Source organism: Musa acuminata, chromosome BXJ2-4, assembly GCF_036884655.1.
Source record: "Musa acuminata AAA Group cultivar baxijiao chromosome BXJ2-4, Cavendish_Baxijiao_AAA, whole genome shotgun sequence".
In the NCBI taxonomy this organism is placed as follows: Eukaryota; Viridiplantae; Streptophyta; class Magnoliopsida; order Zingiberales; family Musaceae; genus Musa; species Musa acuminata.
This window is the reverse complement of record NC_088341.1, coordinates 2871474-2899250: the sequence shown is the minus strand read 5'-3', so window position 1 is coordinate 2899250 and position 27777 is coordinate 2871474. Positions and strand designations below refer to the sequence as shown.

At 40.4% G+C, this 27777-nt stretch overlaps 3 protein-coding genes and 1 pseudogene across 3 annotated transcripts; 1 reads left to right on the top strand and 3 right to left on the bottom strand.

Annotated features, from left to right (window-relative positions):
• Positions 1–1093: 1093 nt before the first annotated feature.
• Positions 1094–6641, bottom strand: LOC135609487 (nuclear transcription factor Y subunit A-1-like). The gene is made up of 6 exons (XM_065102817.1): positions 6503–6641; positions 5590–5849; positions 4829–4941; positions 4565–4636; positions 3723–3887; positions 1094–1466 (listed from the first exon to the last, which is right to left on the bottom strand). The coding sequence occupies exons 2-6, from the start codon at positions 5819–5821 to the stop codon at positions 1233–1235; spliced, it is 816 nt and encodes a 271-aa protein (XP_064958889.1). The 5' UTR covers positions 5822–5849; positions 6503–6641; the 3' UTR covers positions 1094–1232.
• Positions 6642–7305: 664 nt separating this feature from the next.
• Positions 7306–11545, bottom strand: LOC135609315 (probable cytokinin riboside 5'-monophosphate phosphoribohydrolase LOG4; annotated as a pseudogene).
• A 1991-nt stretch (positions 11546–13536) lies between these two features.
• On the top strand, positions 13537–18460 carry LOC103980164 (dicarboxylate transporter 1, chloroplastic). The gene is made up of 3 exons (XM_009396459.3): positions 13537–14776; positions 16465–16686; positions 17799–18460. The coding sequence occupies exons 1-3, from the start codon at positions 13676–13678 to the stop codon at positions 18159–18161; spliced, it is 1686 nt and encodes a 561-aa protein (XP_009394734.2). The 5' UTR covers positions 13537–13675; the 3' UTR covers positions 18162–18460.
• Positions 14759–20714, bottom strand: LOC103980479 (putative pentatricopeptide repeat-containing protein At5g52630). The gene is made up of 2 exons (XM_009396919.3): positions 18806–20714; positions 14759–14853 (listed from the first exon to the last, which is right to left on the bottom strand). Exon 1 carries the CDS (start codon positions 20614–20616, stop codon positions 18823–18825), a length of 1794 nt encoding a protein of 597 aa, XP_009395194.2. The 5' UTR covers positions 20617–20714; the 3' UTR covers positions 14759–14853; positions 18806–18822.
• Between the last annotated feature and the right edge of the window lie 7063 nt (positions 20715–27777).

The following is a 27777-nucleotide window of genomic DNA, read 5'->3' as shown; positions in this document are numbered from 1 at the left end:
CTAATTGTAGGTGTGATTTTATAAGGGATCATTAGATCTAATTGTAGGTGCGAAAAGCCTTCTTATCTAAACCAAACCAAAATACATTTTGAAGCTCATATGGTACGAAAAGACTTCTTTTGCTGCTGCTGTGTAAACATATCTACTTAACACCTGAGCATTCTTATCTAATAAAAACATCAACTCATCTATTGATTTCATATCCAATAAAAATAAGTATGCCCCGATATGAGTGAAACCGGTTGACCTGCAGCAAACGCATGTTCGATGTTTGATCGGCCGATCTTTGTGTGCTCTGAGATCCATTTGAGCTTAATACTTCAGTGATAATTAATCGTTGACTTTTCACATGCAGATTTGAATGCACTGATCACCACTAGATTTGCTCAGGAACAGATTTCTAGTGTGTATCTCAACAACAATCGATAGCTCTATCCATCAGATTCCATCAATACCTGCTTATTGTAGCCATGAAATCAACAGAACAACCTCCAAATCATTACTGCTAAAACCTATCAACTATCTCAGCTTCGCCTCAGATCATCCTCTTGTCACACAGTGCAAGTGCCTCTTGATTAACACAGGCTTCACAAACCATCAGTTACAGAAACCAACATCTTCTCTGTACCATAGCAAATATAAACCGTCTTTTTGAATCAGTTCAATCAAGTTCAAAGATTCACGCCCCTTGGTTGTTTTTTTTCTTTTTCATACAGTAAGCACAACTACACCCAGTAGCAATTTGTTCTTCAACAATGAGTCTTCACATTTGACATGAGATCAAGAAGCCAAGAGAGATGGTTCAAAGTACCTATTCATCCAGATGAACCTGCACCGATGTATCCAGTCTTCTTTTTCTCCCACAAAGACACGAAAGAAAATGAAAAGGACAAGAGCCAAGAATGAATTGCCTGCAAGCATCAGATTTATGAGACTTCCCTCGAGCAGAGCCAGCACCACCAGATTGCACTCCTACATATTTGCCAGATCAATCTGATAATTCTCAGAAAGCGAGCATCTGATAGGACCAATTCACAGGGTGATGCTGCAAGAGCCGGTCACTGCTCAAACTAGATAGATAATTACTGTGTGACCACAGCCCTGCCAGGAGGACGATTCACCATGATACCAGCTTGCTGCTTTCCTGTGTAGTCCCCACCTTCTGTTCTCTGACCAGGTTTCAGATGGAAAGATGAGAACTGGGATTCTGGATGTTCTTGGTGGCCATGTTTTCAACTAACAGATGTTTCATGCATGGGGCTGGATGGATTTGCATTATCTGAGCAATCGGAGGTCAGTGAAGTAGAGGAGCCAACTGACTGCATGGGAAGAGGTGAATTAGGAGTTGAACCCTGCTGTGTCTCGGTTTTAGTGGCACCATCAGTCTTCTTGGTGTTAAGAAAACGACCGCCACAACCCCTAGCTCTCCTCATTGCATGTAAGTGACGCGATTCATGAAGATATGGCTGCAATTGGGGAGATATCAATTCATCCCATCAGTGAAAAGTTTCTTTTATTGTGTTCTATTATGATAATGAAGAAAGAAGCAGAATACAAATTGTAGAAGTGTCAAGAAATATAATAAATTATGATACTCAAGTTGAGACTTTAACCAACAAGTTTGCTGACACTGGGTTTCAGGAAATATCAGAGACATGCACAAGGCATTTAATAAATCTCTGGATCAGAATTTTCAACCATTAGAATGCTTCCAATAATTGAACAACTAACTCATATGCAGTTTCTTTTCCTTCAAAACACATTGTTGCTGATATTTTCTAAACTGTGCAAAAAATAAAACTTTAGTAATCAACTTTTTTGATGGATAAGATGTTCCCATATACAACAAGAAAATAAAATTCAATAATATGTTTGAGAAATAGGTGGTAGCCATTCAGACCAGCCAAGAAGATTCAGAAATGTGCAAAAGATGCTACTACGGACCATACAATTAGACAAGACGAAGCAGCTACTTACCGCTGCCTAAAATATTCTTAGACAGATCTAGACCAAATGGTGTGCCGCTTAATAGATTAGTGGAGTAGGATACAATTATTGGTCTTACAAGTAATGCTTCTTATCTATGTCAAATTATTTTAGATGGATAAGCAATCAGTAGAAATCTAAGCATTAATGGCACTAACAGCATGCAAGTTAAATGCTTCAAACCAATAATTATAATTGATTCATGAAGCCATATGACTAGAATAAAATAGACAAGCAGGAAAAACATCATAGAAAATAAAAGTGAAGGCTGATCAACAAGAAATGTAGATATGCTCAATAAATAAACAATATGTCATATGCAAATATAGGCTTTTAGCTTCTTTTGGAATGTGCAGTGCAGCTACAGATCTCAAAGTTCTGGAAGAGCTAGAGGATTCAAAGTTAATGGAATTAATTCAGAAAATGTTACATGAAAGATGCCGACACTGAAAAATATGAAAAGGCCTGAATGAACATGGCATAACTATTGAATAGACCATGACAGGTAAGAGGAAGAAGAACAAGATAATTAGATTGTGTGTGTGTGTGCGTGTGTGTGTGTGTGTGTGTGTGTGTGTGAGAGAGAGAGAGAGAGAGAGAGAGAGAGAACTAAGCCAAAGACCACAAAACACAATTTCGAGAGTTGTGAGCAACAGGTCTTAACGGTTGACCTATTCAAACAATCACAAGAGCCAATTCCAATTTTATATGCTATAAATAAAAATATCATTGTGCTTGTTGTTTAAGGACCCAGAGAGAAATTGATGAATACACTATTAACTTAGGTGGCCATGCATTCCATGAGGCTCCTGTCAATGCAGGGCCTGGGGAGGTCAGGACGTTTATCTTAAGCAACATATAACTGTTAAAATTTGAATCCTATTTGTCAACCTCTAGATACCTTATTACATCCAAAATATCAAAATTAGATCCTCTAGAATGAAACCTCCCCAACTTAAGTCTGAACTCTAGGCAATAAAAAAAGAGGATCTCCTTCAGCTATTGCTTGTTCTTGAAGCAGGAGTGTGTTATAATCAAATGACGTTCAAAATACTAGAATGAACGAGATGAAGATATTCCTGACAGTTGTTAATCATTCTGGTTTGAAATTGTCTCCTGCAATACTGTCATAGATTCCAATACTTCCAGCTGCATGCTGATGATCCTCATTGCACAAAAAAAGAAAAAAAAAAAAAAACCAAGAACCACAGTTGCAGCACTTATTTTGCACTGTGGCCCAAGAACTTTATACTGCTAAATGCATGCAATTGGAATAAATTAAACAATAGGAGACTATAGCTCAACAGCACCTATTCAAAATTCTATCTCTCATTCTCAGTCATCGCAAACTTTCTTCTATCAATTTAACAGCATCTATGGCCTCAGAATCAAGCATTTAACCAATACATAATGTAAGCACACCTAATTTCTGCCTGGACTTTCATTTTATTTTCCTTTTTTTCTGCCCTCTGTTTTTTGTTGGCATCTTGTGTGTTTTTTCTTTCATCGGGGGGGGGGTGCAGGCATAAGATGGGGGAGAGCTTCTAACACAAAAGTGCATCACTGATACGTAACTCAAAGTTTTAGGTTGTAATATAAGGACCAATGCAATATGGCTAGATATGGAGGGAAAACATTATGTGGCAGATAAAACCTGTAAAGCAAAATTTATCACACAAATTAGAAAAATAGGTAAATGCTTCCACAATAGCTTTTAAGCATCAGTGAGCATTCACCTTTCTAACTTTTATAACATTTTTCTCTAGCTCAGCCTTTGCACGAGATTGTCTTCTCCTAAGAATTCCATGGTACTGCTTGGCATTAACATATACTGGTTCCTCTGTCATTTCAAGAGGTAAAGGCATGCGCGAGTAGGGGATTCTAAGAAGCTGAGGATGCATCTGCAGAATACAGCTCACAGGCAATTATGAGCAAGTCACTAAAAGCTGAACAGCTGAAGTCTATGACCATGTAAAAAGGTCACAAAATTAAAACTTTTCTGTGTATTATGCAGTTTGTCTGGAAATAAAAGAGACATATGACTTCTCCAGTTTCAACGAATATAAACATAAAAATTTACCTACAAAAGTACCATGTACCATGCTGCTCTTTTTTGTTGTGCAACAGAAAGGAAAGCATATCAAAAGTGTTAAGTCTAGATAAGGAAAAGAAAAACTACAAAATCCAATGACCACATGCACAATGCAGTTACTGGATGGGAAATAGAGCCACACACAATTATTAGCTCAACTACACTGGCATTCATGGTTGTTAATTAAGAAAAAACAAAGATATATTTGGTCTTTTTTGTTAATAAAATAATCACGAGATGTGAATCTGCTCCATCCAGATTGTCTTTGAAAAAATGCACCATGTTTTGGCAAATCCAAAATGATTTTGGAAGTCAAGAATTATGAATTGAATTTGTCTGATTGTACACCAATTATCCAGATTGACTAAATCAGAAAACCATATCTACAACCAACATCAACTAATTCCAGGGATGGTAAAGATGAAATCCACAAAAGCTCCAATGCCACCTACCAGTAACTGGAAATCAACATTACGACATACTTACTAGTGCTTGAGTTCCATAAGAAGCCACTACGCCAGCAAAATAAGGATCAGTAAATGGATATGTAGCACAAGCCTGTCAAAGTACATTCAATAGTCTAAATATCAGCACTTTATTGAAACAAAAATATAAGAGCTAATGAAGGTTGCCATTAGGAAAACTATTAATGAGATCATGAAGAGACTGATCCTTTGGTTCAGAGTAGATATTTCAATTAAAAAACAAGAAAGAAAAGTAAAAGAGGTAGACTGAGTAAAAGAGCCCCACAATCGATTGACCAAGTTCCAGCTCGGCATGTTGTGAGAGAATCTCAGGCATAACTGAAGTCATGGCAGATGAAGTAGGCAGAAGATTCTGCCTTTGCTCTCCAAGGCCCCCATCTGACAATGAAACAATATTTTATTTTAAGAAACCTGTCTTGCTTATGTTCTAGTATCAAGTCCAACATTCAATACTCTCTAAATAAATAAAAAAATAAAATCTACAAATCAAACACCAAATTACAAATTAGCAAGGAACAATAAAAATTGTGCAACTTAGTAATGATTAAATTTGAACTAATTATTTCCCAAAAAATAACAATGAATAAGAGCTTAGCACCTATACTGAGCTTTTAGTTTCATAACCTTACCATTTGAAGCCATACTCCTGTCCTTGGTCACCTTTTATGGTTTTAGAAGGCCAATAAATAAAAGCAGAACACATAACATGATTACACTTAATAACTCAGAAGATTCAGCACAGAATCATATGGCCTCCTAACACCAATCAATTAAAACCTACCAAGCTATCACTAACACTGGTCGTCTGTGAAGATTGGATCACGTACATCCTATGACAAATGGTTGGCAAAAACAAATTCCACTCAAAAGCTGAAAACAAGATCAATCCAGTGGCCAAAAACACTTGTCTGAAAAAAAAAGAATAAAAAGAAAAGAAAATACTAGGCATGGATTTTTCTTGTATTGAAAAATAGCAAATCAAAGATAAGGCTGATTACTAATAAATAAATAAACGGGTAAAATAACCTGCTCTTGTGCCCATATTCTGTCTCTCTTTACTGGCATCCCCTGTGTCGTCCACACCATCACTTGGTTGTGATTGGCCAGCCTCGTTTCCAACTGAGGGTGACTTGGAGGTACCCACAGCAGCAAAAACAGGACCGCACCACCATGGCTGACCATTGATTGTGGCTGGTAAAGCCGTTTGTACGCTCGGATCTGCTGTATTTGTATTTGTACCACCAGGATATGATTCCATTCCTTCAAGGCACAATTATTCTTGCAAGCTCTTAAACAAAGATAATTTTAATCAGTTAAACAGTATAGCCACATATAAGAAACAGAACAAGAAGAGTTAGAATAGCCCGACAGAGATTAAAAAACAGGAAATAGATGCTAAAACTACAAAAGATATAATTCACGTAGTTATAGGACACGAACCAAAAAGAACTCCTTGTTTCCTAACAGAAAACAGGGCAACCGTAAAAAGAATCCCAAGGGTCTTACTCAAAGAGAAGGACACCACCGTAAGCCAGCCAAACAATCGATGGTGACCCTCCAAAACCCTAATTCTTGAGCAGTTTGAATAAGCAAGTATCCGTTTAGTGCGTCTTATGCCAATCTCCATAAGGAAACAAACCAAAAACAAAGAGATTAAGAGACAGGTCCCAGAAAAATCCCAACTTTACTACCAAACTCATCTTTATTTCCACAACAAGTTTTATGTCCATCGAAAATTGGTGAGGAACTAAGATGACGACATCAAAGTCCAACAGCGATCAAAACCCCAACTTCATCAAATAAGAAGAATCGACAAGCCAAAATAATCAAAGACAACAAAAGTAGCAGCCCCACATCCAATTTCGGTAAATTAATCTAGTCATCAGTCACCAGAAACGCTTATATATATACACACACGTAGACAGACATAAATACCAACCTGTTGAAGCCGCGATCTACGACTGCTTCAATTGAATTGCGGCAGCTCTGAGCAGATGTCGGAAGGACCAATCAGATGAAGCAAGGCCTACAGCCTTAACCTTTTTGCCTTTCCCCCCAAATGAAACAAAAACCCTAGTAAGCGATCGCTTCCAGCCATCGATTTCTTTGTAGGTTCATCCCGCGAGACGAATCAAAGCCATCTCTAACACAATGGAGGAGGAAAGGGTATAATAGGATAACTCCATCTATTCAGTGCTTCAACTTCTTTTACTCGCATATATTCCAGAATTCTCCAAATAAAAAAAAGTAGCACATCGTGCCACTCACATTTAGGATAATGACACACTTGTCCTCGAAGCTTATCCTATAATTACCCGAGTTGTACACGCTATCACCACCGGATTGCGATTAACTCTTAAAGAGATCGGGCGATTAGGCTTAATTAGGTTTAACGATGAAGGGTAAATTTGTCATCCCAACCCTGCTTTAATTACCGAAAATGGTAACAAGACTCTTTCTCGAACTTTACTTCTCGTGGTAAAAAACTAACTAAACCGCTAAAAGAGACCAGTAGTACCTTCTTTTACGCCAACACACCGTTCGTGCCCGATCATTTACCTGGGCGGTGATTGGAGAAATAGGTTAACGATGCGGGACCCAACGCGGGTGGGATTATTTCCCGAAGGTCAAAAAAGCTCTCGGGAATATTCTCACAGCAGGAGACGTAGGGCTACTTCTGTAAATTAAGCCAGAAAATTACGTCCGTGTTAGCGAACGGGCGGGCGGACGCCTACGCGGCAACTACTCCACTCCTCGCGTCGCTCCTCCGCCGGCGAGAGGCCGGCGGGGTGGAGTAGCGGGGGGCACGTGGCTGGTATGGGAGTCGGGATTGGCGGCGCACGAGAGGCCGCCGGTGTCGCGGTCAGAGGGCGGCGACTCGGCTGCTTGGGGAAACACGGCACTGTCGGCGTCGTCGTCACCACGTGTCTTACGGAGGAGGGCACGGACACGTGGGGTGGCCAGCTCGCCGCGGGGCCCGCAGATGGACGGCACGTGATCTGATCAGCATCTTGGAGAGTTAACCAATTTATATCCAAATAAAAAAAATTAAACATTAATTATGGGTTCTAGTGTCTCGAAGTGTTAGATTAACGTTAATAAAAAATATTTTGGTGTCACCCTCACAATAGCTAACAATGACTTCGGAGTCAACGTAGCGTTTCAGTGTCGACATGGTGCACACGCACAATATGACCTCAAAAGAACACAACAAACTACGTTACGTATAACTAGAATAGTCAGCCCATGCTATTCGAGGCAAACGAACCGATCAACTGGAGTGTCAATGGTCATTGACAACCTACGTATAATCAACCCTCGAGGAGAGATATAAACGTCGACCCCTTGGCCAATACCAAGAAAGGGCTCTCTCAACTCACTCAATGATACTATTTATACTATCATCCTTTTTCTCTTCTGTTTGACTTAAGGATCAGAAGTGAAGCCGAAAAATCACAGTGAAAACCTATTGTGTAAGACTATCGATAACCAGGAGATGACCCCGCTGCCAGGAGATGATCCCGTAGTAAAGAAGACTCTCGTTCCTTTACCCAATCTCTTCGTTTCAAGACTGGATCACTCTCGACAAATTGTCCCCCCCGGTGAATCTCTCTCGTCGATCCTCCACATTAGCACTTCGCATCAGCGAGAAGGAGATACCAAGATGAGCTTATACCTTATGTAATGAATCAATCGGATCGATTCACCATCGACAGATGTAACCGTAAATTAAATTGACATTGTATTCATAATTCCATATACACAAGGTAAATAGAACAGAATGAAGCATACCATGTTGCTGATTGAGGTTGCTATTGCATTTGGAGCTAAGTCAAGCATCATACCGCTTCAGGCAGCACCTGGTTTCGACTTCATTGCCAACATGCTAAAAACAAGCTTTCTATACTATATTTTGTTTTGTTCTTGACCATTCAATCAAGGAAAGAACACAAGTCTTTGTCAAATTCAAGCAAGCTCATCAAAAGCAGAAAAGGATATGGATTTAAATGGGCACAGGTCTGGTTCATGAGGAATTTAGTAAATAATACCTATCCCAAATGGGTTTTATGCTTTTGGGACTCATATGAATCTCTCATATGGGTTTAAAGAATTATGTAACCAAGTGTGATGAGAAAGTGAATGATCCAAAAAAAACAAAAAAGTGGAAATTTTAGAACTTGTTTATTTCATAAAAAAATATGTACAAGGAAATGGCCTCTTAGTTGGGATTGTATAGGTTGGAAAGCAATTCTTGGAATGACACTAATAGTGGAAATTGGGAAACAAAAGCAAAACAGCTGTTGAAACAGGAAACAAGAAACATGTATCAAAATATTGACAAATGTTTGTTTTATGTCCAAAATCAAAGTAAGATTACTATTTTGATGAATGAAAAGGAAACAGATGAGAAGACAAAGAAGGACAAAGAAATATGTATTAATTGGTTGATAAATATCGAAAAGTTATTATAAAATTACTAGAGAACAGTATGCTACAAATTCAAGTTCAAAAGGAAATTTTAACAAGTAATAGAAAAACATGAAATTAAAAAGAATAATTATTTCCCAATCAATTATTATAAAATAATCAACAAATTATTAGCATTATTTTCTTGTTGGGAACTCAAATTTCCAATATAAACCATCAATATTATATTTATTTTAAGATTATTTTAAGGGCTGAAGCTTTTATATTCTCTTGTATTTTTTTAATCTTGCATTAACATCTTAGATTCGTACACATATAGTGAATTGCAGCTACTATAATGATTTTGCTGCAGGTTGAGAGAGAGAGAGAGAGAGAGAGAGAGAGAGAGAGCTAATGCATCCCAAGGGGCACATGTGTTTCCTCTCTCTATCATCTGATCATGATCCTATGCTCCATATTCTCTTTCCCAACTGAGATAGACCCAAAATGTACCAGAGCAATCATGTAGATTTCCAATCACTCATATATATATATATATATATATATATATATATATATATATATATATATATATATATATATATATATATATATATATATATATATATATATATATATATATAGAGAGAGAGAGAGAGAGAGAGAGAGAGAGAGAGAGAGAGAGAGAGAGAGAGAGAGATGCAGCTATCAATACAGTTAATTAGGAGAGATGAATACAGTACTTGTACATAGATACACAGAATAGAGTGGTGAAGTCAGCTACATCTGAACAGTATGCCCACTCTCTCTGTGCATAGACCACCATCAACTGGTCCGAGAGAGAGAGAGAGAGAGAGAGAGAGAGAGAGAGAGAGAGATGCAGCTATCAATACAGTTAATTAGGAGAGATGAAGACAGTACTTGTACATAGATACACAGAATAGAGTGGTGAAGTCAGCTACATCTGAACAGTATGCCCACTCTCTCTGTGCATATACCACCATCAACTGGTCCACTTGCCATCTTTGTCTGCTGTCATCAAGTGGTACATCCTCCTGCAAGAGACAACAACAAATCATTCCCTGCTTTTTTCCCTGCAAATCTTTGTTCCCCTCACCCAATCCAATAATGCAGCAGCCAGCCAAAACTGTAGTAGAATACACAGCAAAATCCAGACCTTGTGGCTCTGCGCTCTCTCCATCCTCTCCTCTCCTCCCACCCACCTCCATTTTCCTCAGAAGCTCCTCTGCACTTTCTGCCGATGCAACAATGTGCCTCGCAGAGTCCTCGATGAACCCTTGCTCCACTCCTTTGTCGAAGAGGGCGAGCAAGCTGTCATAGTACCCATCCACGTTGAGCAAACCCACCTGCTGAAGAGCTTTAGAGAACCAGGAACCACCAGATGTAATGTAAGATTAATGCAGGCAAGAAGATTGGTTACTGACAGGCTTGTGATGGATTCCAAGTTGAGAATGAGCTATTATCTCCAAGAGCTCTTCCATGGTTCCATAACCACCTAAGGAGATTAGGTTTATGGGTATAGTTATCAAAGCACAGGGATGTGAGCGAGCAACATTGTGCTGTGAGTATAACCTAACCTGGAAGGGCTATGAAGGCATCAGCACATTTGGCCATTTCTGATTTCCTCTCATGCATGTCTGCAACTTTGATCAGATCTCCAATGGTTTCACCTGATACCTACACCAGCAATTGCACCTGCAACTTGAGATATTGTAAGACTGAGAAGAGGAGGGTTACAAGCTTCACCTCATTTGGCAAGAGAGCTGTGGGAACGACACTGGTGGGAACAAAGCATTAGAAACATGGAGTAACAGAAAGAACAATACAACACAAGTTATTTGAGGCGGTGAGGTGTACCCAAGGACATGGCAGCCACCATCGAAGACAGTCTTGGATACCAGACCCATCAGGCCGGCACTTCCACCACCGTAAACGAGGTCTATTTTTCTCTCTACCTGAAAGGAGGAAGATCAATAAGCAAACAAGAGGTCTTGGAGCAAACAAGTATACGACATTTCTTTCTGCTCGAGTCTTACCAGTTGCTTGCCAAGATCAAGAGCTGCTTGGCTGAAAGATGGCCTGTTTCCTGACCTACTCCCACAGAAGACACATATCCTCCTAAACTTCCCTGTGCTCCCACTACCACTACTCTCCACTACATTTGGTTCACCAGCCTCCATCCCTCAAGAACAGGAGAGGAACGAGACGATGCACAAAGGCCTAGAGGTGAGGGAGCAAAGAAGGGGAGGTAAGAGCTAAGAGAAAAGGAGAAAGGAGTTAGAGGAGCCAACACCATTGCCCACCTTTATGATCTCCAGAACCTCCTTTTCTCTGTCAACCAGCTTTTACTTGGTGCTGGAGGTGACACCAACAAGAAACTTCTGCATCTTCCTTCTTTTCCCTGCCCCTTTACCCTCACCCATCCTTGCTTTTGTGCCAATCCAATCAGTGCACTTGTGCTGGTTTTCTTTGTCTCATATCAATTTACAAGCCTCTCAAGTATTTCTAGGACCAACCGGAGAAGCCCCATTCTTCATTTAGGCCTTTCCATTTCATGCTTTAGGCAAATGCAGTCAAACTAGAAGATTTACAGCTGCTGATGAGACCCATTGACACAAAAGACAGTTGATGCACAGATTAAAATAGTGTGTCCCAGTTCATGCACAGGCTCCACAACATGTTTTCTTGTCAGTCCTGATTTGTCATGGCCATTTCAATGCAAGTCCAATGTGATAGTAGGGGTTTCAGGAGCTTCCAGGTTTCTATTTGTGTTGGTCTGGAGAAACCATGGGGATTGGCTCATGGCATCAGAACTGTTCTTGGGGTTTGGAGGTATCCTGTGGGAGGGTTGAAAGAGACAGGTTGAGGTGTGTGAGTCACACACCTGAATCCAAGAAGAGCTGCTGCTCTCGAAAGGCTACACCTCTGAGTTGATCACTTCTCTGTGGACGCTTCTTTCTTTATGGTTCATTCATTGCCTAGTTTTCTGTGTTTGTTGGTTCTGCTTGTTCTCATTTTGAGTCGATAGGGATAGAACATTGGGAGGTATCAAACCACCCAACCCCCTTGCAAAAGATGGTCAGTGTGTGTGTATATATATATATATATATATATATATATATATATATATATATATATATATATATATATATATATATATATATATATATATATATATATATATATATATATATATATATATATATATTGATGGCTACATTGATGGAGAGAATGATCCAAGATCCTCTCTATATAACACTGCTTGCTCAAAGCAAAAGCTAAGAGAACTGGACCTCTGAAGAAAAAAAGTATAGGTAGAATTAATTAAGTCATTGGAAAAGATTTATGATATTTTTGAATTATTGAACATTGGTGAGGTTTGGGAGATGTGATTTGAAGTCCTGAAAACAAAGTTAGAACCTAGAACTACAAGATTAAGTTAATCAAACTCTCCTTGATTGCTAACTTTATCTGCACATAATAGTGACTGCCTCAATCTCAAACACTTATTCCCAACTTGACTCACATATGTGCAGGTCAAGTTCAGGTAGACCCAATTTTTTCTTGGGTTACAGATTTTGACAACTCATACTTTCTTAAGATTGTTATTTGCCATGTTTTATCCAATATGATAGTACTAGTGTTCAGAAAAATACATCAATGATTTGCCATGTCCATTCACATGCCAACAGCCATATCTAAAGTGAGGATGAATCTATCATAACCTTATTAATGGAACCATCTTCTTTGGCTATTGTAATTGTTTTTTGTCCTTTCGATTTAAATGAAGAACTCTTTCTTATACACTGACTTCATAAAATATTTGATCAAGCAACAAAGTACGCTAATTCCTTTCACCCTAGTGATGATTTGTACCATCGAAATAGATTGTTTGGCATGCCAAGAATGTTAACATCGGAAATTACATCTTTGTAACTTCAGTGTCTGTGTTCAGTTGTTGTTTTCACCGTTTGTGGATGCACCACTTTGCATTCTATTTCCTATGCAAGCACAAACTTTGTGCGTAGCTTCAAACTCGTCTTCGATCAAGTCTTTAGCCTCACCTTCCTCAAGTATGCTCAATAGCATGATTCAATTATCAAATTGCTTGCCAGTAGAAATCGCTGCAATTGGGACACCAACTAATTTCTCTGGAATCTGAACCCAATCTCAATCAACTATCTTAGGTATTTGAATTCGACTCAGGAAAATATTTTCTGCCCCAAACTCTGACCCAATTCTGACATACTATGATTCCTATCTCACATATAGTATCCCATAATATAATATAATATAATATAATATAATATGATATAATATCGAGGATGGCAGTCGAGTGCAATGAGGCGACAAACAAGAAGCCTCCACCTGACTTCTGATGTATGCGGCCCCCTCGACACGACCGCACAACAACAACCGCGGGGCCCATATCAACTCTACCAATCCCACCCACGTACGAGAAGAGATTACGCGTGTCGAGACGGACGGCCCACACCGCAGGACAACCGATCACGAAACTGCGTCCGATGTTCTTCACCGTCTGATCGCACCCCGCCCGGTCCACGTTATATGCACCCTCCTTCGCGCTTCTGTTTTTATTAGCTGTAGAGGTGTGCTCCGCCGCCGAATCCGAGGTCGAGCTCGAGCCTCGTGCTTTCCTCCTCTCCCCGCCCCCCCCGCGTCCATGGCGGCCTCCGCCCTCACCTGCAACGTCGACCTCCATTCCCTCGTCTCCTTCCGCCGCCGCCGCATGCTTCCCCCTCAGTCCCTCATCTCCAGATCCCCCGCCTCCTCCTCCGGTAAGAACGCTTCCTTCCCCTGCCTCCGATCTGCTCCCACCCAAAGCTTTCCCGCCGGATTGACCTCCGTCGATGACCGCCGTCCTCTGATCAACGTCGTCCGCGCTTCTGCCGCCGCCTCTGCCGCACCCGCCACTGCACCCGCCCCCGCCCCATGGCAGGGCGCAGCCTTGAAGCCCCTAGCCGCCTCGATTGCTACTGGCGTCCTCCTCTGGTTCGTTCCGGCCCCCTCCGGCGTCTCTCGCAACGCGTGGCAGCTCCTCGCCATCTTCCTGGCCACCATCATTGGCATCATCACGCAGCCGCTCCCCCTGGGCGCCGTCGCCCTGATGGGCCTCGGCGCGTCCGTCCTCACCAAGACGCTGCCCTTCGCCGCTGCCTTCTCCGCGTTCGGGGACCCCATCCCCTGGCTCATCGCCCTCGCCTTCTTCTTTGCCCGGGGCTTCATCAAGACCGGCCTCGGCAACCGAATCGCTTACCAGTTCGTCTCCCTTTTCGGGAGCTCCTCCCTCGGCCTCGGCTACAGCCTCGTCTTCAGTGAGGCCCTCCTCGCCCCGGCCATACCCTCGGTCTCGGCCAGGGCTGGGGGGATCTTCCTCCCCCTGGTGAAGGCCCTCTGCGTCGCTTGCGGAAGCAACGTGGGGGATGGGACCGAAAACCGGCTGGGCTCGTGGCTCATGCTCACTTGCTTCCAAACCTCGGTGATCTCGTCGTCCATGTTCCTCACCGCCATGGCCGCAAATCCCCTGAGCGCCAACCTTACTCAAAATGCCATCAAGCAGACGATCGGATGGACCGACTGGGCGGTGGCGGCAATAGTGCCTGGCCTGGTCTCGCTGGTCGTTGTGCCATTGCTGCTCTACCTGATATATCCACCAACCGTGAAGAGCAGCCCCGACGCTCCGAAGCTTGCTAGGGAGAAGCTGGAGAAGATGGGGCCGATGACAAAGAACGAGATTATCATGGCAGGGACACTGCTTCTGACGGTAAAGATTGCCCCTTTTCCCCTCCCTCCCCTTTTCTTCGTTCCTTTGTTTATCTTTTTGCTGTGATCATCTGCTTGCTATTCCATAAAATTTACATTTAGCAGATTCTCCTCAGCAATTGCTTACCATCATTATAACAGTCAATCTGATCCATTTTAATACAAGTGATCCAGAGAGCCATAATTTTACCTATCTAGAGATGAGATAAAGCTTTAACAAATTATATTCACTTTCATTACCATCTGCATGGCCAATTTAAAAATCACCAATCTTGCATTTTAGTGAAATTAATGTATGCTGATTTCCATTGCTATTATCTCATGCTCGATCCATCATCTCAAGTTCCAATTCTTTTGGAAATTGGGTTTATCTGTACCATCTTAACAAGCAGTTTAGCATGTGCACGTAAAATTATTGCACTCCATTTTGCATTCTATTAAGTTGGTGCAACTTAAACTCATCCTAACCTCAGATTTATTCATTTGTCCCATGATACTGACACAGATCTCATCTGCTTGCATAATCTCTTTGATACATTTGATCAGGAGTACGTCTATTTTGTTGGAATGTGAAATCAGAATCTATGGATTGTTATACTCTTAGTTAAATAGCTATCATTGACACCTTAATCAAATTTTGGAAAAATATGTAGGGTGTCAAGATACTCAACAAAGGTTCTCAGCAAGGAACTTGACACCAACTTTGACAAAGTTAAAAGGTTCAAGGAAATGACAAAAAAAGTTAAGTCTGACTTATACAAATATGTGGATTAGGAATTGGTAAGATGTTTATCATAGCAATATCACACTGATGAGAACTTTGTTCTACAATGTAGTATGGCTACATTTTGGGATTCAACGAAAAGTAGATGAATTAGAGTTCAGTTAAAGGTATGCATTGAGTTGGATGAGTTTAGCATAATTTAGGTTCTTTTGTTTATTTTGAGACAAATTGTATAGGACCTTTATTGTTGAGTCATTTAAAAAATTTGGATTCTTTTATTTCCCCAATGAACATAAACTATATTTCAATCTTCATAAATTATTTGGAGGGTACATAAGGTTCTTGATGTTGTTCTCCCTGATGATACGAAGAATGTATGATGATGCTCATACTTGTTCGAGTGGCTAGATATTCCATATTCGCCAAAAATTGTGTACTGGCCTGGAGAGATCTGAGAATGTTTTGGAGGGAGATAAACTCGAAATATTAGGAGATAGTAACTATTAGTTGCAGCAACCATGCTGGTTACAAAATTGTTTTTCAAGATTGCACATACACCTAACTATGCTCTAGGATTGCTATTTTATTACATAATCTAGCTTCGAGAGTTTAAATGAAGAACAATGTGTCTACCTTTACCATTCTTTTATGTGTTTTTTCTATAGTTTTCCTTCTCGTGTTCTTCTCGTAAAGTTCAAATATCATAGGAGAAGAGCCATCATGACCACCAAGTTAATTTTTTTTTTTGGCAACGATCCAACTTCTGAGTACGGATTCATTTCCTGGTGTATAATAGTTTCTTGTCCAACATAAAGGTTCCTGCTTTAAGAGCCTAAAAGGATCATTGTACTGCTTTTCATGATTGTCTTCACCAACATGGAGGTTCATGTAAAAATTAAAGACATATTTGTAAGTATAATTGAGCAAATAAACTCATAAGAATTTGTGTCTTTTGTTGTACACAGGTGGGACTTTGGATATTTGGAGGTGTACTAAATGTGGATGCTGTAACTGCTGCAATCCTCGGATTATCTATTCTTCTCATAACAGGTGTTGTGACATGGAAGGAGTGTTTGGCAGAGTCAGTAGCATGGGACACCCTTACTTGGTTTGCCGCACTTATAGCAATGGCTGGGTATCTCAACAAATATGGTTTAATCTCCTGGTTTAGTCAAACAGTAGTCAAGGTATGACGTATTTGTTTCTATCACACCTACATATATTGTCTCTTTGTATCATAAAATATTTCTCATTGTTTCTAGAGATTTTAAAAATACAGGTAGACATGATATTAAGTTATTGTGCAATCGCTTCTTTCTTTCTTAACACTTAATCTTGTGATTTCCATTTACACTTTCTGTTGTATTGGTCAATTTTTAAGCACTAGGAGGGAATATAATGTCGCTTTGCCAATGCACCACATGCACTTACATCCTTGTACCAACATGTATTTTTCTGTAGGATCTCATCTAGAGCTAGACATTTTGAATCCAATCAGATATGCATATTTTTTAATTTAGTTAGAAGGCATTGTGTAGTTTTATTATGTTCTAGTCTTACCTTTTATTGCATAGTGCATTGAGCTGTGTAAATGATCATGCATGAAACAGGAATATCCTTAGGCACATACTTTTTAGATCTTGAACATGAATGCATCATTTGAATGGTTGTGCTTCTAGATGATCCATGGATATGGTCAACAATGCTTTGGTTTAGTGTAGCTAGTGAGTTGCCTGTTAGCCCTGGCTTAGGAGAAGGCTAGCTAATACAAAACTAAGGTAGCATTCTAATGATGTGAGTGCGCCCAAGAGCTTATTGGGGTTGTTACAAGAGGCAGACCCTAAAACCAGTAAACCCTTGCAATCAAGCACTCAGGTTATCAGGGTTATTGCAAGCATCATGGAGGACTTCTGAATGTGAGGCAGATACTAAACCCCCACTCTGAATATGAGTGTTGCTGTTACTATTCAATTTACATTAAAGGTGACATAGGGATGAATTTGACAGAAAGTATCATCATTGCAATAATAGGTTTTTACGATTGATACTGAATGGCTGATCTAAATTGTAGAGGGCTTCACAATTGTGATTATGTAATTAGCTATGCACTTGTTTAAACTCCAGCCATGAGGTGTTCCTTGGTGATCTCTAACGTATCCAAATTCAGGATTAAAACTATGTTGTGGCGGTTTCTCTATTATTAGACATGCATTTTCTAAAGTTAACATTAAAAACTAAGAATGCAGTAATTATGGATTAGTCAGTACTCTTGCTAACATAGGAATTTGCTTCTATTCAGTTTGTAGGTGGGTTGGGTCTTTCATGGCAGCTCTCTTTTGGCATTTTGGTTCTGCTCTACTTCTATTCCCACTATTTCTTCGCAAGTGGGGCTGCACACATTGGAGCTATGTTCACAGCCTTCTTGTCGGTAGCAAGTGCATTAGGCACCCCTCCTCTCTTTGCAGCTATGGTTCTCTCCTTCCTGTCCAATCTAATGGGTGGACTCACCCACTATGGTATCGGGTCTGCACCGGTTTTCTACGGTGCAAACTACGTCCCGCTTGCTAAGTGGTGGAGCTATGGATTTGTCATTTCTGTCGTCAATATTATTATCTGGCTTGGTCTTGGGGGCTTCTGGTGGAAAACCATTGGCTTGTGGTGAAGAAGGCTTCTGAAAATTCAGCTTTATTTTTTCTTACAAGCACACATGTCTTCCCCAAGTTTTGTTCTTGGGATCCTCACAATCCTTCTATTTATTTTTCGGGACCAAAAGGAGTATTTTGGAGAAATAGATGATTGTAGCATAGCATCCAAGGTGTTGGACTCTGCGATTTTTCTTTTATTCGGGTAGCAAAATTTTGTATTTTGTTTGGCCAAATAAGTCTCTTAAGTTCTACCTGTTGTTGGAAAACACTGAAAGAAAGTAAATTCAATGTATGTTGATTGTCATTTCTATGCCTATTGAAATTGTCTCAAACTGTGGTGCAGTTTGTTTCCTCATTGTTTAGATTCTCTGCATGGTTTGAAGCATGTTTATATTCTTTGCCCAATAGAAGGTACTTCCTTTTGTGTAAGTACAATTAATATCCAATCTGACATATTATATTACTAAAAATGACATGATAAACAGGAAAAAGGATACCAGAATGAGAAGCCAATAGAATTTTGCAACTTAACTTAAATCACAAAGTACTAACAATTACCAAAATCTAAAGCATTCTGTTTAACTCAACAATCAAATAAACTATTGTTATTCAAAAAAAAAAAAAAAATCGTAACGAACAACGAGGGGTTAGTGGTTATTACCCGATTGTTGCCGATCATCACCAGTAATCCCCACAGGAGCACGCGCCATCCTCAAACCGGTGGAAACGATTGTTATCCCTCAGCACGATCGCCCGGCCTGTGCATTTCGACAAATACTTGATGGCCGTGTGGCAATCCACGCACACCCTCAGGTTCTTCATCACTCTGATGGGCTGCCCCTCCGGCACCACCAGCAACCCCAATCCTATCGCCAGCCGCTCGCTGTGATACCATATCGCCGCCCGCTTCTCTTCGCCGCCCACATCCCTCAGCACCTGGCTTGTGTCCGGCACATACCCGGCCTTCTCCATCCTCTCCCCCACCTCCTCCAACACCGCGTATATCTCGTCGCCCCTTGGGTGTCGCCGGTCTCCCGATACGAAGGTGTGCACTTTCCCCGCCGTCTCTAACCAGCTCAGACCCGTCTCCTTGCGCACTCCTCGATCCCGCATCGCCTTCCTCGCTTGAGCGGCATCCGCGTAACGTCCTGCCGCGGCATATGCGTTCGACAGCAGCATGTGAGCACCAGAGCTTGAAGAGCCCATTTCGAATAGTTTGGTGGCTGCATACGCGGCGGTGTCGGCGTCCTTGTGGATGCGGCACCCGGTGATGAGTGCGCTCCACACAGATTCCGTCGGCTCGATCGGCATTTCCTCGATGAATGCGACGGCCTCAGTGATGCGACCGGCGCGGCTGAGAAGATCGACCATTGCTGCGTAATGCTGGGCGCCTGGCTCGATACCATACTCAGACATCAAAGCGAAATAGCGTTTTCCCTCGTCCACGAGACCCGCGTGACTGCATGCGGTGAGCAAACAGAGGAAGGTGATGAAGTTAGGGGAGAAGCCGGCTGCTTTCATCTCTTGGAAGCGGTGAAACGCAACGTGGATATGGCCATGCTGCGCCGACGCGATGAGTATAGCATTCCAGGCGCCAAGATTCCGGTCGGGCATCTGGTCGAACAACTCGTAAGCTTCTTCCGCGAGCCCACATTTAGAATAGAGTGAGATGAGGGAGCTACCAACGAAGGGGGAAGAGTCGAAGCTGGTCTTGAAGCAATGCGCATGGATACTGGAGCCGAGCTCGAGGAGGGTGGCGGTGCTGCAGACCCTGATAATGCAGGAGTAGGTGAAATCGTTGACCCCGGGGGGTTCGAGTTCGGCGAGTGCCATCTTGAACAGCCTGAGAGCGTCAGGGTCGAGGCCGGCTTCGGCATAGCCGTAGATTATGGCGCTCCAGGAGACGACGTTGCGTTGGGGCATGAGGTCGAACAGGCGTCGGGCTTCCGCGAGGAGTGCCGACTTGGCGTACATGTCGACGAGGGAGGAACCGACGAAGACGTCCTCGGCGAAGGGGGTCTTGAGGGCGAGGGCGTGGAGGGAGCGGGCAAGCGAGGGAGAGGAAAGGGCTGCAGCGGCCTTAGCGGCGGAGGGGAGGGAGCGGTCGGAGGGAGGGACGGCGAAAAGGAGCATGGAGCGGAAGGCGGCGATGGCGGGGAGGGGGAGCCCGTTCTGGGCGAGGGAGGCAAGAAGGGCGGACCAGGCAGCGGCGGGGCGGGGGGAGGGGGAGTCATCGAAGGCGGCGCGGGAGAGGACCGGGAGGCCGCAGCGGGCGTAGAAGGTGATGAGGTGGTTGGAGAGGGGACGGGTGGCGGCGGCGGGCGAGGAGAGGAGGCCGGACTTGAGGAGGTGGGCGTGGAGCTGCTGGCCTTTGGGGAGGGAGCGGGCGGCGGAGAGGGAGAGGAGGAGGTCGGCTAGGGCGGGCGCAGAGGTCGGGATATAGGGCGTCTGCGGAAGGCGGAGGAGTGGCATTTACGGGAGAGAGCAGCACATGGAGACGCCAAAAGAAGTTTTATAGAAGCGGCGCAGTAGCGGTTGGCGGCGTGAACCCACCTGAGGGAGGATGACCCTTTCGGCTGCTACCGTAAGGATGTGCCAATAAAAGTATGACACACAAGCAACGCCAATGGGTCCCGCATTTCAATTATTGTAAACGAACGATTTAACGGGAAAACTTTGAGCTTTTTTACTTCGGCATGTTTTTTTTTTAATTTATATGGGAGAATTAATTATTTTATTTTTTTAAGGATAAACGAAGTGGGATTCGAACCCAAGATTTTTATTAATTAAATTAATTACTATCCTTAAAAATATACCGTATGAGATTTTAAACTCTCTAATATATTTCTTTAAAAAATTTAAACCTTAAATGAGTTTAATACATCATCATCGTACCAATATTTAGAACGTTATAAATGATATTTTTTAACCCATCTCTCTTTCTTAATCATAGTATTTTGGTATGGCATATTTTAGCATCATTCACACGACAGCAGACGACGACCACGATAGGGTCGACAAAGGGCCTCCGAGTTTACATGATGTAATACCTCGAATCCTAACAAGATGACCACACGACCCTCACGTTGTTCGACACTGTACAAATTAGCGTCGAACACAACGGAGCAATTCCGGAAAGCTCAGAATGGCACCGCACGACGCAAACCTCGGTGTCGAGCACCGTAGAGCCATTCCGAAAAGCTCAAAACTACGCCGCATGCCGTGGACCCATACAAGTGGTCATGTTCGTTCGTAGGGTATAAACCATCCTCCTGAGGAATTGACAACCATTAAAGGATCATGTACGATCGACCCTCTATCGTAGGTATAAAAGCCAACCCCTGCCAATGCAATGGGGACTCTGAGCATTCAACTCACCCTTACTCCACTCAATACTAACTAAACCTTCGGAGGAGTTGAGTCGGAAAATCCCTCTCTTGACCTCGGCCTTTGTGCAGGAGCCAACGACGGAGAAGCAAGCGACGAGACCTGAACTCAACCCGACTTGACATTCTTCCATCATCCTATTCTTGTATGAGCAACCTTGCACATCTGGGATCAGACCGAATCGTGCTGACACCTTGGCCGCGACGTAAAGCTTCACCAACACCTCTCACTCCCCTCCGCTAATGATCTTAATTTTTATGACCTTCTTAACATCTCTCTAATGATCAGCTCGTGTCGTCATTAAAGGACAAGTTCTGTGTTATTCATCGCACTAACGATTTTGTCTATGTTCTTGGCGTCACCATCATTGACCACCACTCCAATCTTAATCTTTTGAGTGCATCATTATCGTCAAGCAGGCTTTGTCATCGTCGTTGCTTACGAACGGCGGCAAAGCCCTTGCCATCAAGTGTCAACGCCTTCTTCTGCGCAGCCTTTAAGCTCCTCACCGAGATCCCTGCCGTCGAGGATCAGATCATCGGTGGTCTTTGACGCTATGATTTTTGTTGCCACCGTAGTCATCATATTTCAAAATCAAAAAAGAAATTCCAAAGATCAATAATTAAAAAATAATTTAAAAAATGATATTAAGATTTTATAAATGATGTTCATTTATAAATGACATCATCTATTCACCTTAGACCTTTATTTACCTAAAAAATATTTGTTTGGCAAAGGATAAGAAAAATTTATTATGTGATCAAAGCATCTTAGTTGTATGAGATGGATCCACCTATGATAATATATATATATAAGCGCAATGTGAACTCAATCATTAGTTTTTTGAGTCTAACTATTAGATAAAAATGATAAAACCAAAATTAACAATAATATACTCATAAAGCCCTTATAAATCAATCCAAGTTGTTATCAACTTCTAATACAGAATAAATTAGAGTATTATACAAATAAAGTATCTTCTTTTCGTGTGTTGTGACCACCTAATATAAAAGATATCTTACTCATTCCACATAATCAAAACGTTTTTCTTTTTGCATGGTACCGAAAACAAGAAGTAATGAAACATACAATATTTCCTTCCAACCCTTCCACTCAATGTATTCACAAGAAAACAAGCAAAATATTATTAATATATTATTTTTAATGCATATAATAATGATTGAGATCCAAACCTAAAATAAATATTATGCTCTAAGACAAATAAACCCTCACCCGAAGTGTAACGAGAAAATGATGTGATCATTAGTTTTGGAAGAATCACAATCCGTGGAGTGCAACAAATATCTACAACAAATGCTACACCAACTTTTGATGGATGATGAGAACCTCATCGTTATGCTATGTCAACAAACTCCCCCGGAGAGTATTTTTTCTTGTTAATACTATATTAGCAAACTACTTAAAGAATTTTTTTTTTATTAAATCAATGATTATAATATTGACACTAACTCTTCAAGACATCTTAAAGTCATAAAGGACGTTGAATCAATGAATCTCTCTCTTTAACATTGTTCATCCTCGTTTTAAAGTAACTAATCCGTTGGTTATAATAATTCTTTCTTTGTTTAATATTAGTCATCAAAATTTGGATGAGAAATAATGACTCTTTCGTTTAACTGTTGGGATCATAATATCACTATGAGAGATTGGGGTTGAATCAGCTATAGTATATTTTAACTGGTTTTAAAGTTTTGATCAATAAATTTGTATAAAAAATAACAATGTGAGTAAAATAAATGTGTAAACAATAGTAAATCTAAAGCAAGAGCTCAAAGACAAACCAATTTATAGTGGTTCGATATTTCAAACCTAAGTCTACTCTCGATTTCTCTTTTATTAAGGTTATCAATTTTCATTACCGATCTTCTTTCCAATGGACGAAGATCAATTACCATTGTTACTGTTTTTTTCTTTTTAGCAGGTTTAAGAGAGAGCTTTCACACGCACTCTCTTACAATATCTTTCACCTCTTATAACTTAGAATTACTTCTAAACTCAATGAGGAAGAGATTCAAATAATGCTCAAAAAGAGAGTTACAATTCTTCATAAACTCAAAATTTGAGGCTTCATTAACCCTAAGAGGCTTCAAAAATGAAGTCAAAAAATTTAAATCCTTAGAATTGTGGGGTACATGTGATACTACTACTAATACATAGCGGTACTATCATTGTAACTTTTGACGTTATAATTTTGGATTTTCGGGCAGTACCACCAATGTAATTTTCGTATTCTAAGTGATACCATCATCGCCCTAGGTAGTACTACTACCTACATAGGCGGTACCACCACCGACAACGTTGACAAGCATTGTTTGTACTTGTTGGTTGATACAAGCAATATCATCGCTTGGACCATTACTTAGGTTAGCTAAAGGCTACTATTTTGGCCTTTTAACGGGGCCAATTCAGCTTGGGTCCAAGCTCATTGACTTTCTTGATAATTTGGCATGGTTTCAACCCAATATCAACACAATTTGATAAAAAAAGACCTCAAATAAGACTTTAACAATCCAACCACATATCCAACATAATCATGAAGCTTGCAACATATTATACACCATTCTGGCATATCGTCCGATCTTTCAACACTTCATCCGAACCTCCAACATATCGTCATCTCCTTCGACATATTGCCTGATCTATCAACATTTCTACTTTCTCATAATATTCGATCTTTTAGTACAATACCCGATCCTTTCGACATGATGTTTGAACTTATAGTACGAAGTATAATCTTTACCACATCGATCAATCTTCTAGCTCGACGTTCAATTTTCGACATGATACTTTTCCCGACATAACGTCTGATTTTCCTCCTTTGACAATTTGTCCTTTGATGGTTGGAATATGTGATCGAAGTATTTCCTACGTTATTTATCTCAAAAGTATATTAGTTCAGAAACTTATCAATTGATTTAATCATCAAAATTTAGAATTTAATAATTAATAGATATGACTATGCAAACATATGGATATACCCTCAAATTTGGAAATGGGATTTGTTGAGTGTCAGCAATTGGAATGTTATCAACTTTTGATTATAATTTTTTATTTATCAAAAAGAAGTTTATTCATAAATATGAAGGCATATGAAGTGCTTACCTCGCATGTACTAAGTGTCCCATCTATTGTCGATAAAGAATATCGATGTATGATAATTTAGTATTTTTCTATTTATATATTTAAAATATACTATTTATTTGATTTATTAAACTATTTATAGAGCACACACGATCAACAATATGCCAAGTGTAAAAAGAAAGAAATAAAATTAAGAGATTATAGAAGATATTTAAATATCATGGACTTAGCTATCTTATGACCTCAAGTATAGAGGATCATTCATTTGGATCCTTTAATGAGTCATTGCATTCTATAGTGTATTATGCAATACCTAAGGATTGATGGAGGGATACTTTGTCAATAATCCATAGGCAGGCTAAAAGTATGCCGAGCTATCAAATACAACCTATATTTCTTTAAGAAGAGAAAGTTATGTAAAGAATTTTAGGATACTATAGTTAAGCAATATAACGCGAGTGTAATTCAAGTAATTTTTCTTAAACTTATCCAAACTATTCGAATAACTATCCTAATATGATTATAATAAGTTTGATATAATTTTTCTAATTATTTTTAATTTAGAGTGACTAATTATCTAAATATGGTACTTTTGATTGAATATATGATAGAGTATAACTTAAGTATAATTAGAGTATAACGCGAGTGTAACTCAATAATTTTTAGCAAAACCTATTAAAACTCTTCTGTAAATATCATAATATAATTCTAGTATATTTAGTTCTAATTTATTTAATTTTAGGATAATTAATTATCTAAATAAAAAATTTATATTTTGAATTTATAACATGAGTGTAACCAAAGTGTAAGTCAAGAAATTTTTACCAAATCTATGGAAACTCCTTTATAAACATCTTAATATGATTTTAGTACATATAATATCATTCTTTTGTAGTTTATTTTGATTTTTAAATTATTTTGGTCCAAATATGATATTTCTATTTTGAATCTATCATCTAAGTGTAACTAAAGTGTCGCTTAAAAATGTTCCAACAAATTTATCTAAACTTCTCTATAACTATCTTCGTATGATTATAATATTTTGATATCATTTTTTTTATTTTTTAGATGATTTTAGGAATTAAATTGTTCAAAAAAGATACTATAGTTCTCGATAATATCGTATGGTCAAGGGGTATGGTCTATTTAGGGTGATATCATAGCCAATGGTTAGTAAACCACTAGATATAAGCGGTATCATCATCACTAGTCAATGTTACACTATAATAGAGTCTAACTCGAGTATAATACTAGACGGGGAGAAAGTAATGACGACCTCCTACCCATCGGTAACACTAATAATGACATCCTACACAAGCAATATTGATTGTGACCATCAAAGCTTAGCAAGAAGGCAAGGCCAATCTTATACCCCGACAACGGTGATCGTGACCATCAATGTTCACTGGGATGGTGGCGACTACAACTGTTTCAACCACTAGGTTGGGCGACAATGTTCGTATTGTCGACGACGACCGTGACTGGTGATAAGAAAGTAACAATGACAATGAGGTTTGACAATATAATTTGAGAGAAATACAAGGTCAATCTAGATCTTAACAAATCAAATAATTAGTTTATTTTGAATTAGTATGATCCCATTCATGTCAAACAAATCAGTTTAGATAAAAAAAATCCACAGTCAAACAAGATCAATCGATATTATATATCATTATTTAATTTTATAAAAATATTTTGATCCAACATTGAGAAAAAAAAACCTTTGATAAAAAAAATAAATATGAGATACCATCCCATAAAATCTCATATTAGATAAAATGCACAAAAGTAATCGTTAGGCATATTATGTAATACGTTAAAAACCTCCACCCAACTTATGCTGTGGGGGTCATTCCGGAGAAGCACTTCATCAGATACCACCAAACAACCACCTAACCAATTAGCTCCGAACACGTCGTTTCACTATCTATAAAGAGGACAAATACCCACCTACCTTTTCTGTTATTGGTGCCAACACCGGCCCCACAAAGTAGCAAGACCACGGTAACCGAGGTGGGTAGATAAAAGTACTCTCAGTATATTATATTCGCCTCGCCTCCCCCCAACAGCCGGCTCTTCTGCGCCCCTCCCCGATCATTGTACTCCAACTCGTTATCTTCTTGAGGACCACCGCCGGCCCGGGCGACATCGAGAGCTCTCCATCGTCTCCTTCCTCTTCTTCTTCTTCCGTCCTCCTTCCTCGCGTGTTCCTTGCTTCACCCGCTTCTCTGTGTGCCCTTCTTCTCTGTGGTTAGGGTTGAAAGATCTGTTCGTCATAACACACAGGGAGGGGGTTTGGGTGGGGCTTGGATGCTTCAGCTGCTGTTTGCGGTGGCGTTCTCGGCGGCGCCGCTGACGCTGTATGTGCCGCCGATGCGGAGCCTGAATCCGTTCGTGGAGGCGGTGGAGATGTTCGCCAGGGAGGCCGCCGTGTACACGCGGCAGGCGTTCCCGCAGCTCCGGCTCGGCGTTCGCCGCATCCTCGCCGTCGCCTCCGCCCGCTTAGGTATATCCCGCTCGTAGATCTGGTCACTGTTCTTCTTCCCCTTTACCCTCTTTTCGGGAATAATATGCGGAGTTGCGACGATAATGTTTGATAGCAAGTTTTTGTTGCATAATAAATGTTTCACGTCCTCGGTTTGATGGTGTAAATTGTTCTGTAAAAGAGGCAAAAGTTCTATTGAATGATTAAACACTATGTCGTGCTTGAAATTGTCCGTTTCCCCTCATTTTCTTTACTGGGATGGTCAATTTTTGTTCTTTTCAGATATATATTGTTTGAATAAAGATAGATAAAAGGAAGATTGAGAGGATTATGGCCTTTGATTTGTATTTATTGTTTTTCGGATTTCGAGTTTGGATGTTTGGTATTTAGGGTGAAATCCTGATTAAATCTGAAATTTAAAATTAAACAAATAGGTCTTTAAGAGTATTATTCATGTCCCTCTGCATTTTATGTCAGCAGTTTCAAATCAAAAGGGGAGATTAGGTTTTTTTGTTTAAATAAATGAGGCTTGAGGAAATGCTATACAGTCCATGGAAAATGCTATATATTTTGATCTATCTTCTCTTCTCATAATCTCTGAAGCCTACCATACTGTTTGTCAGTCCAAAATGTCCAAGATTTCAGCTAATCTAACAATA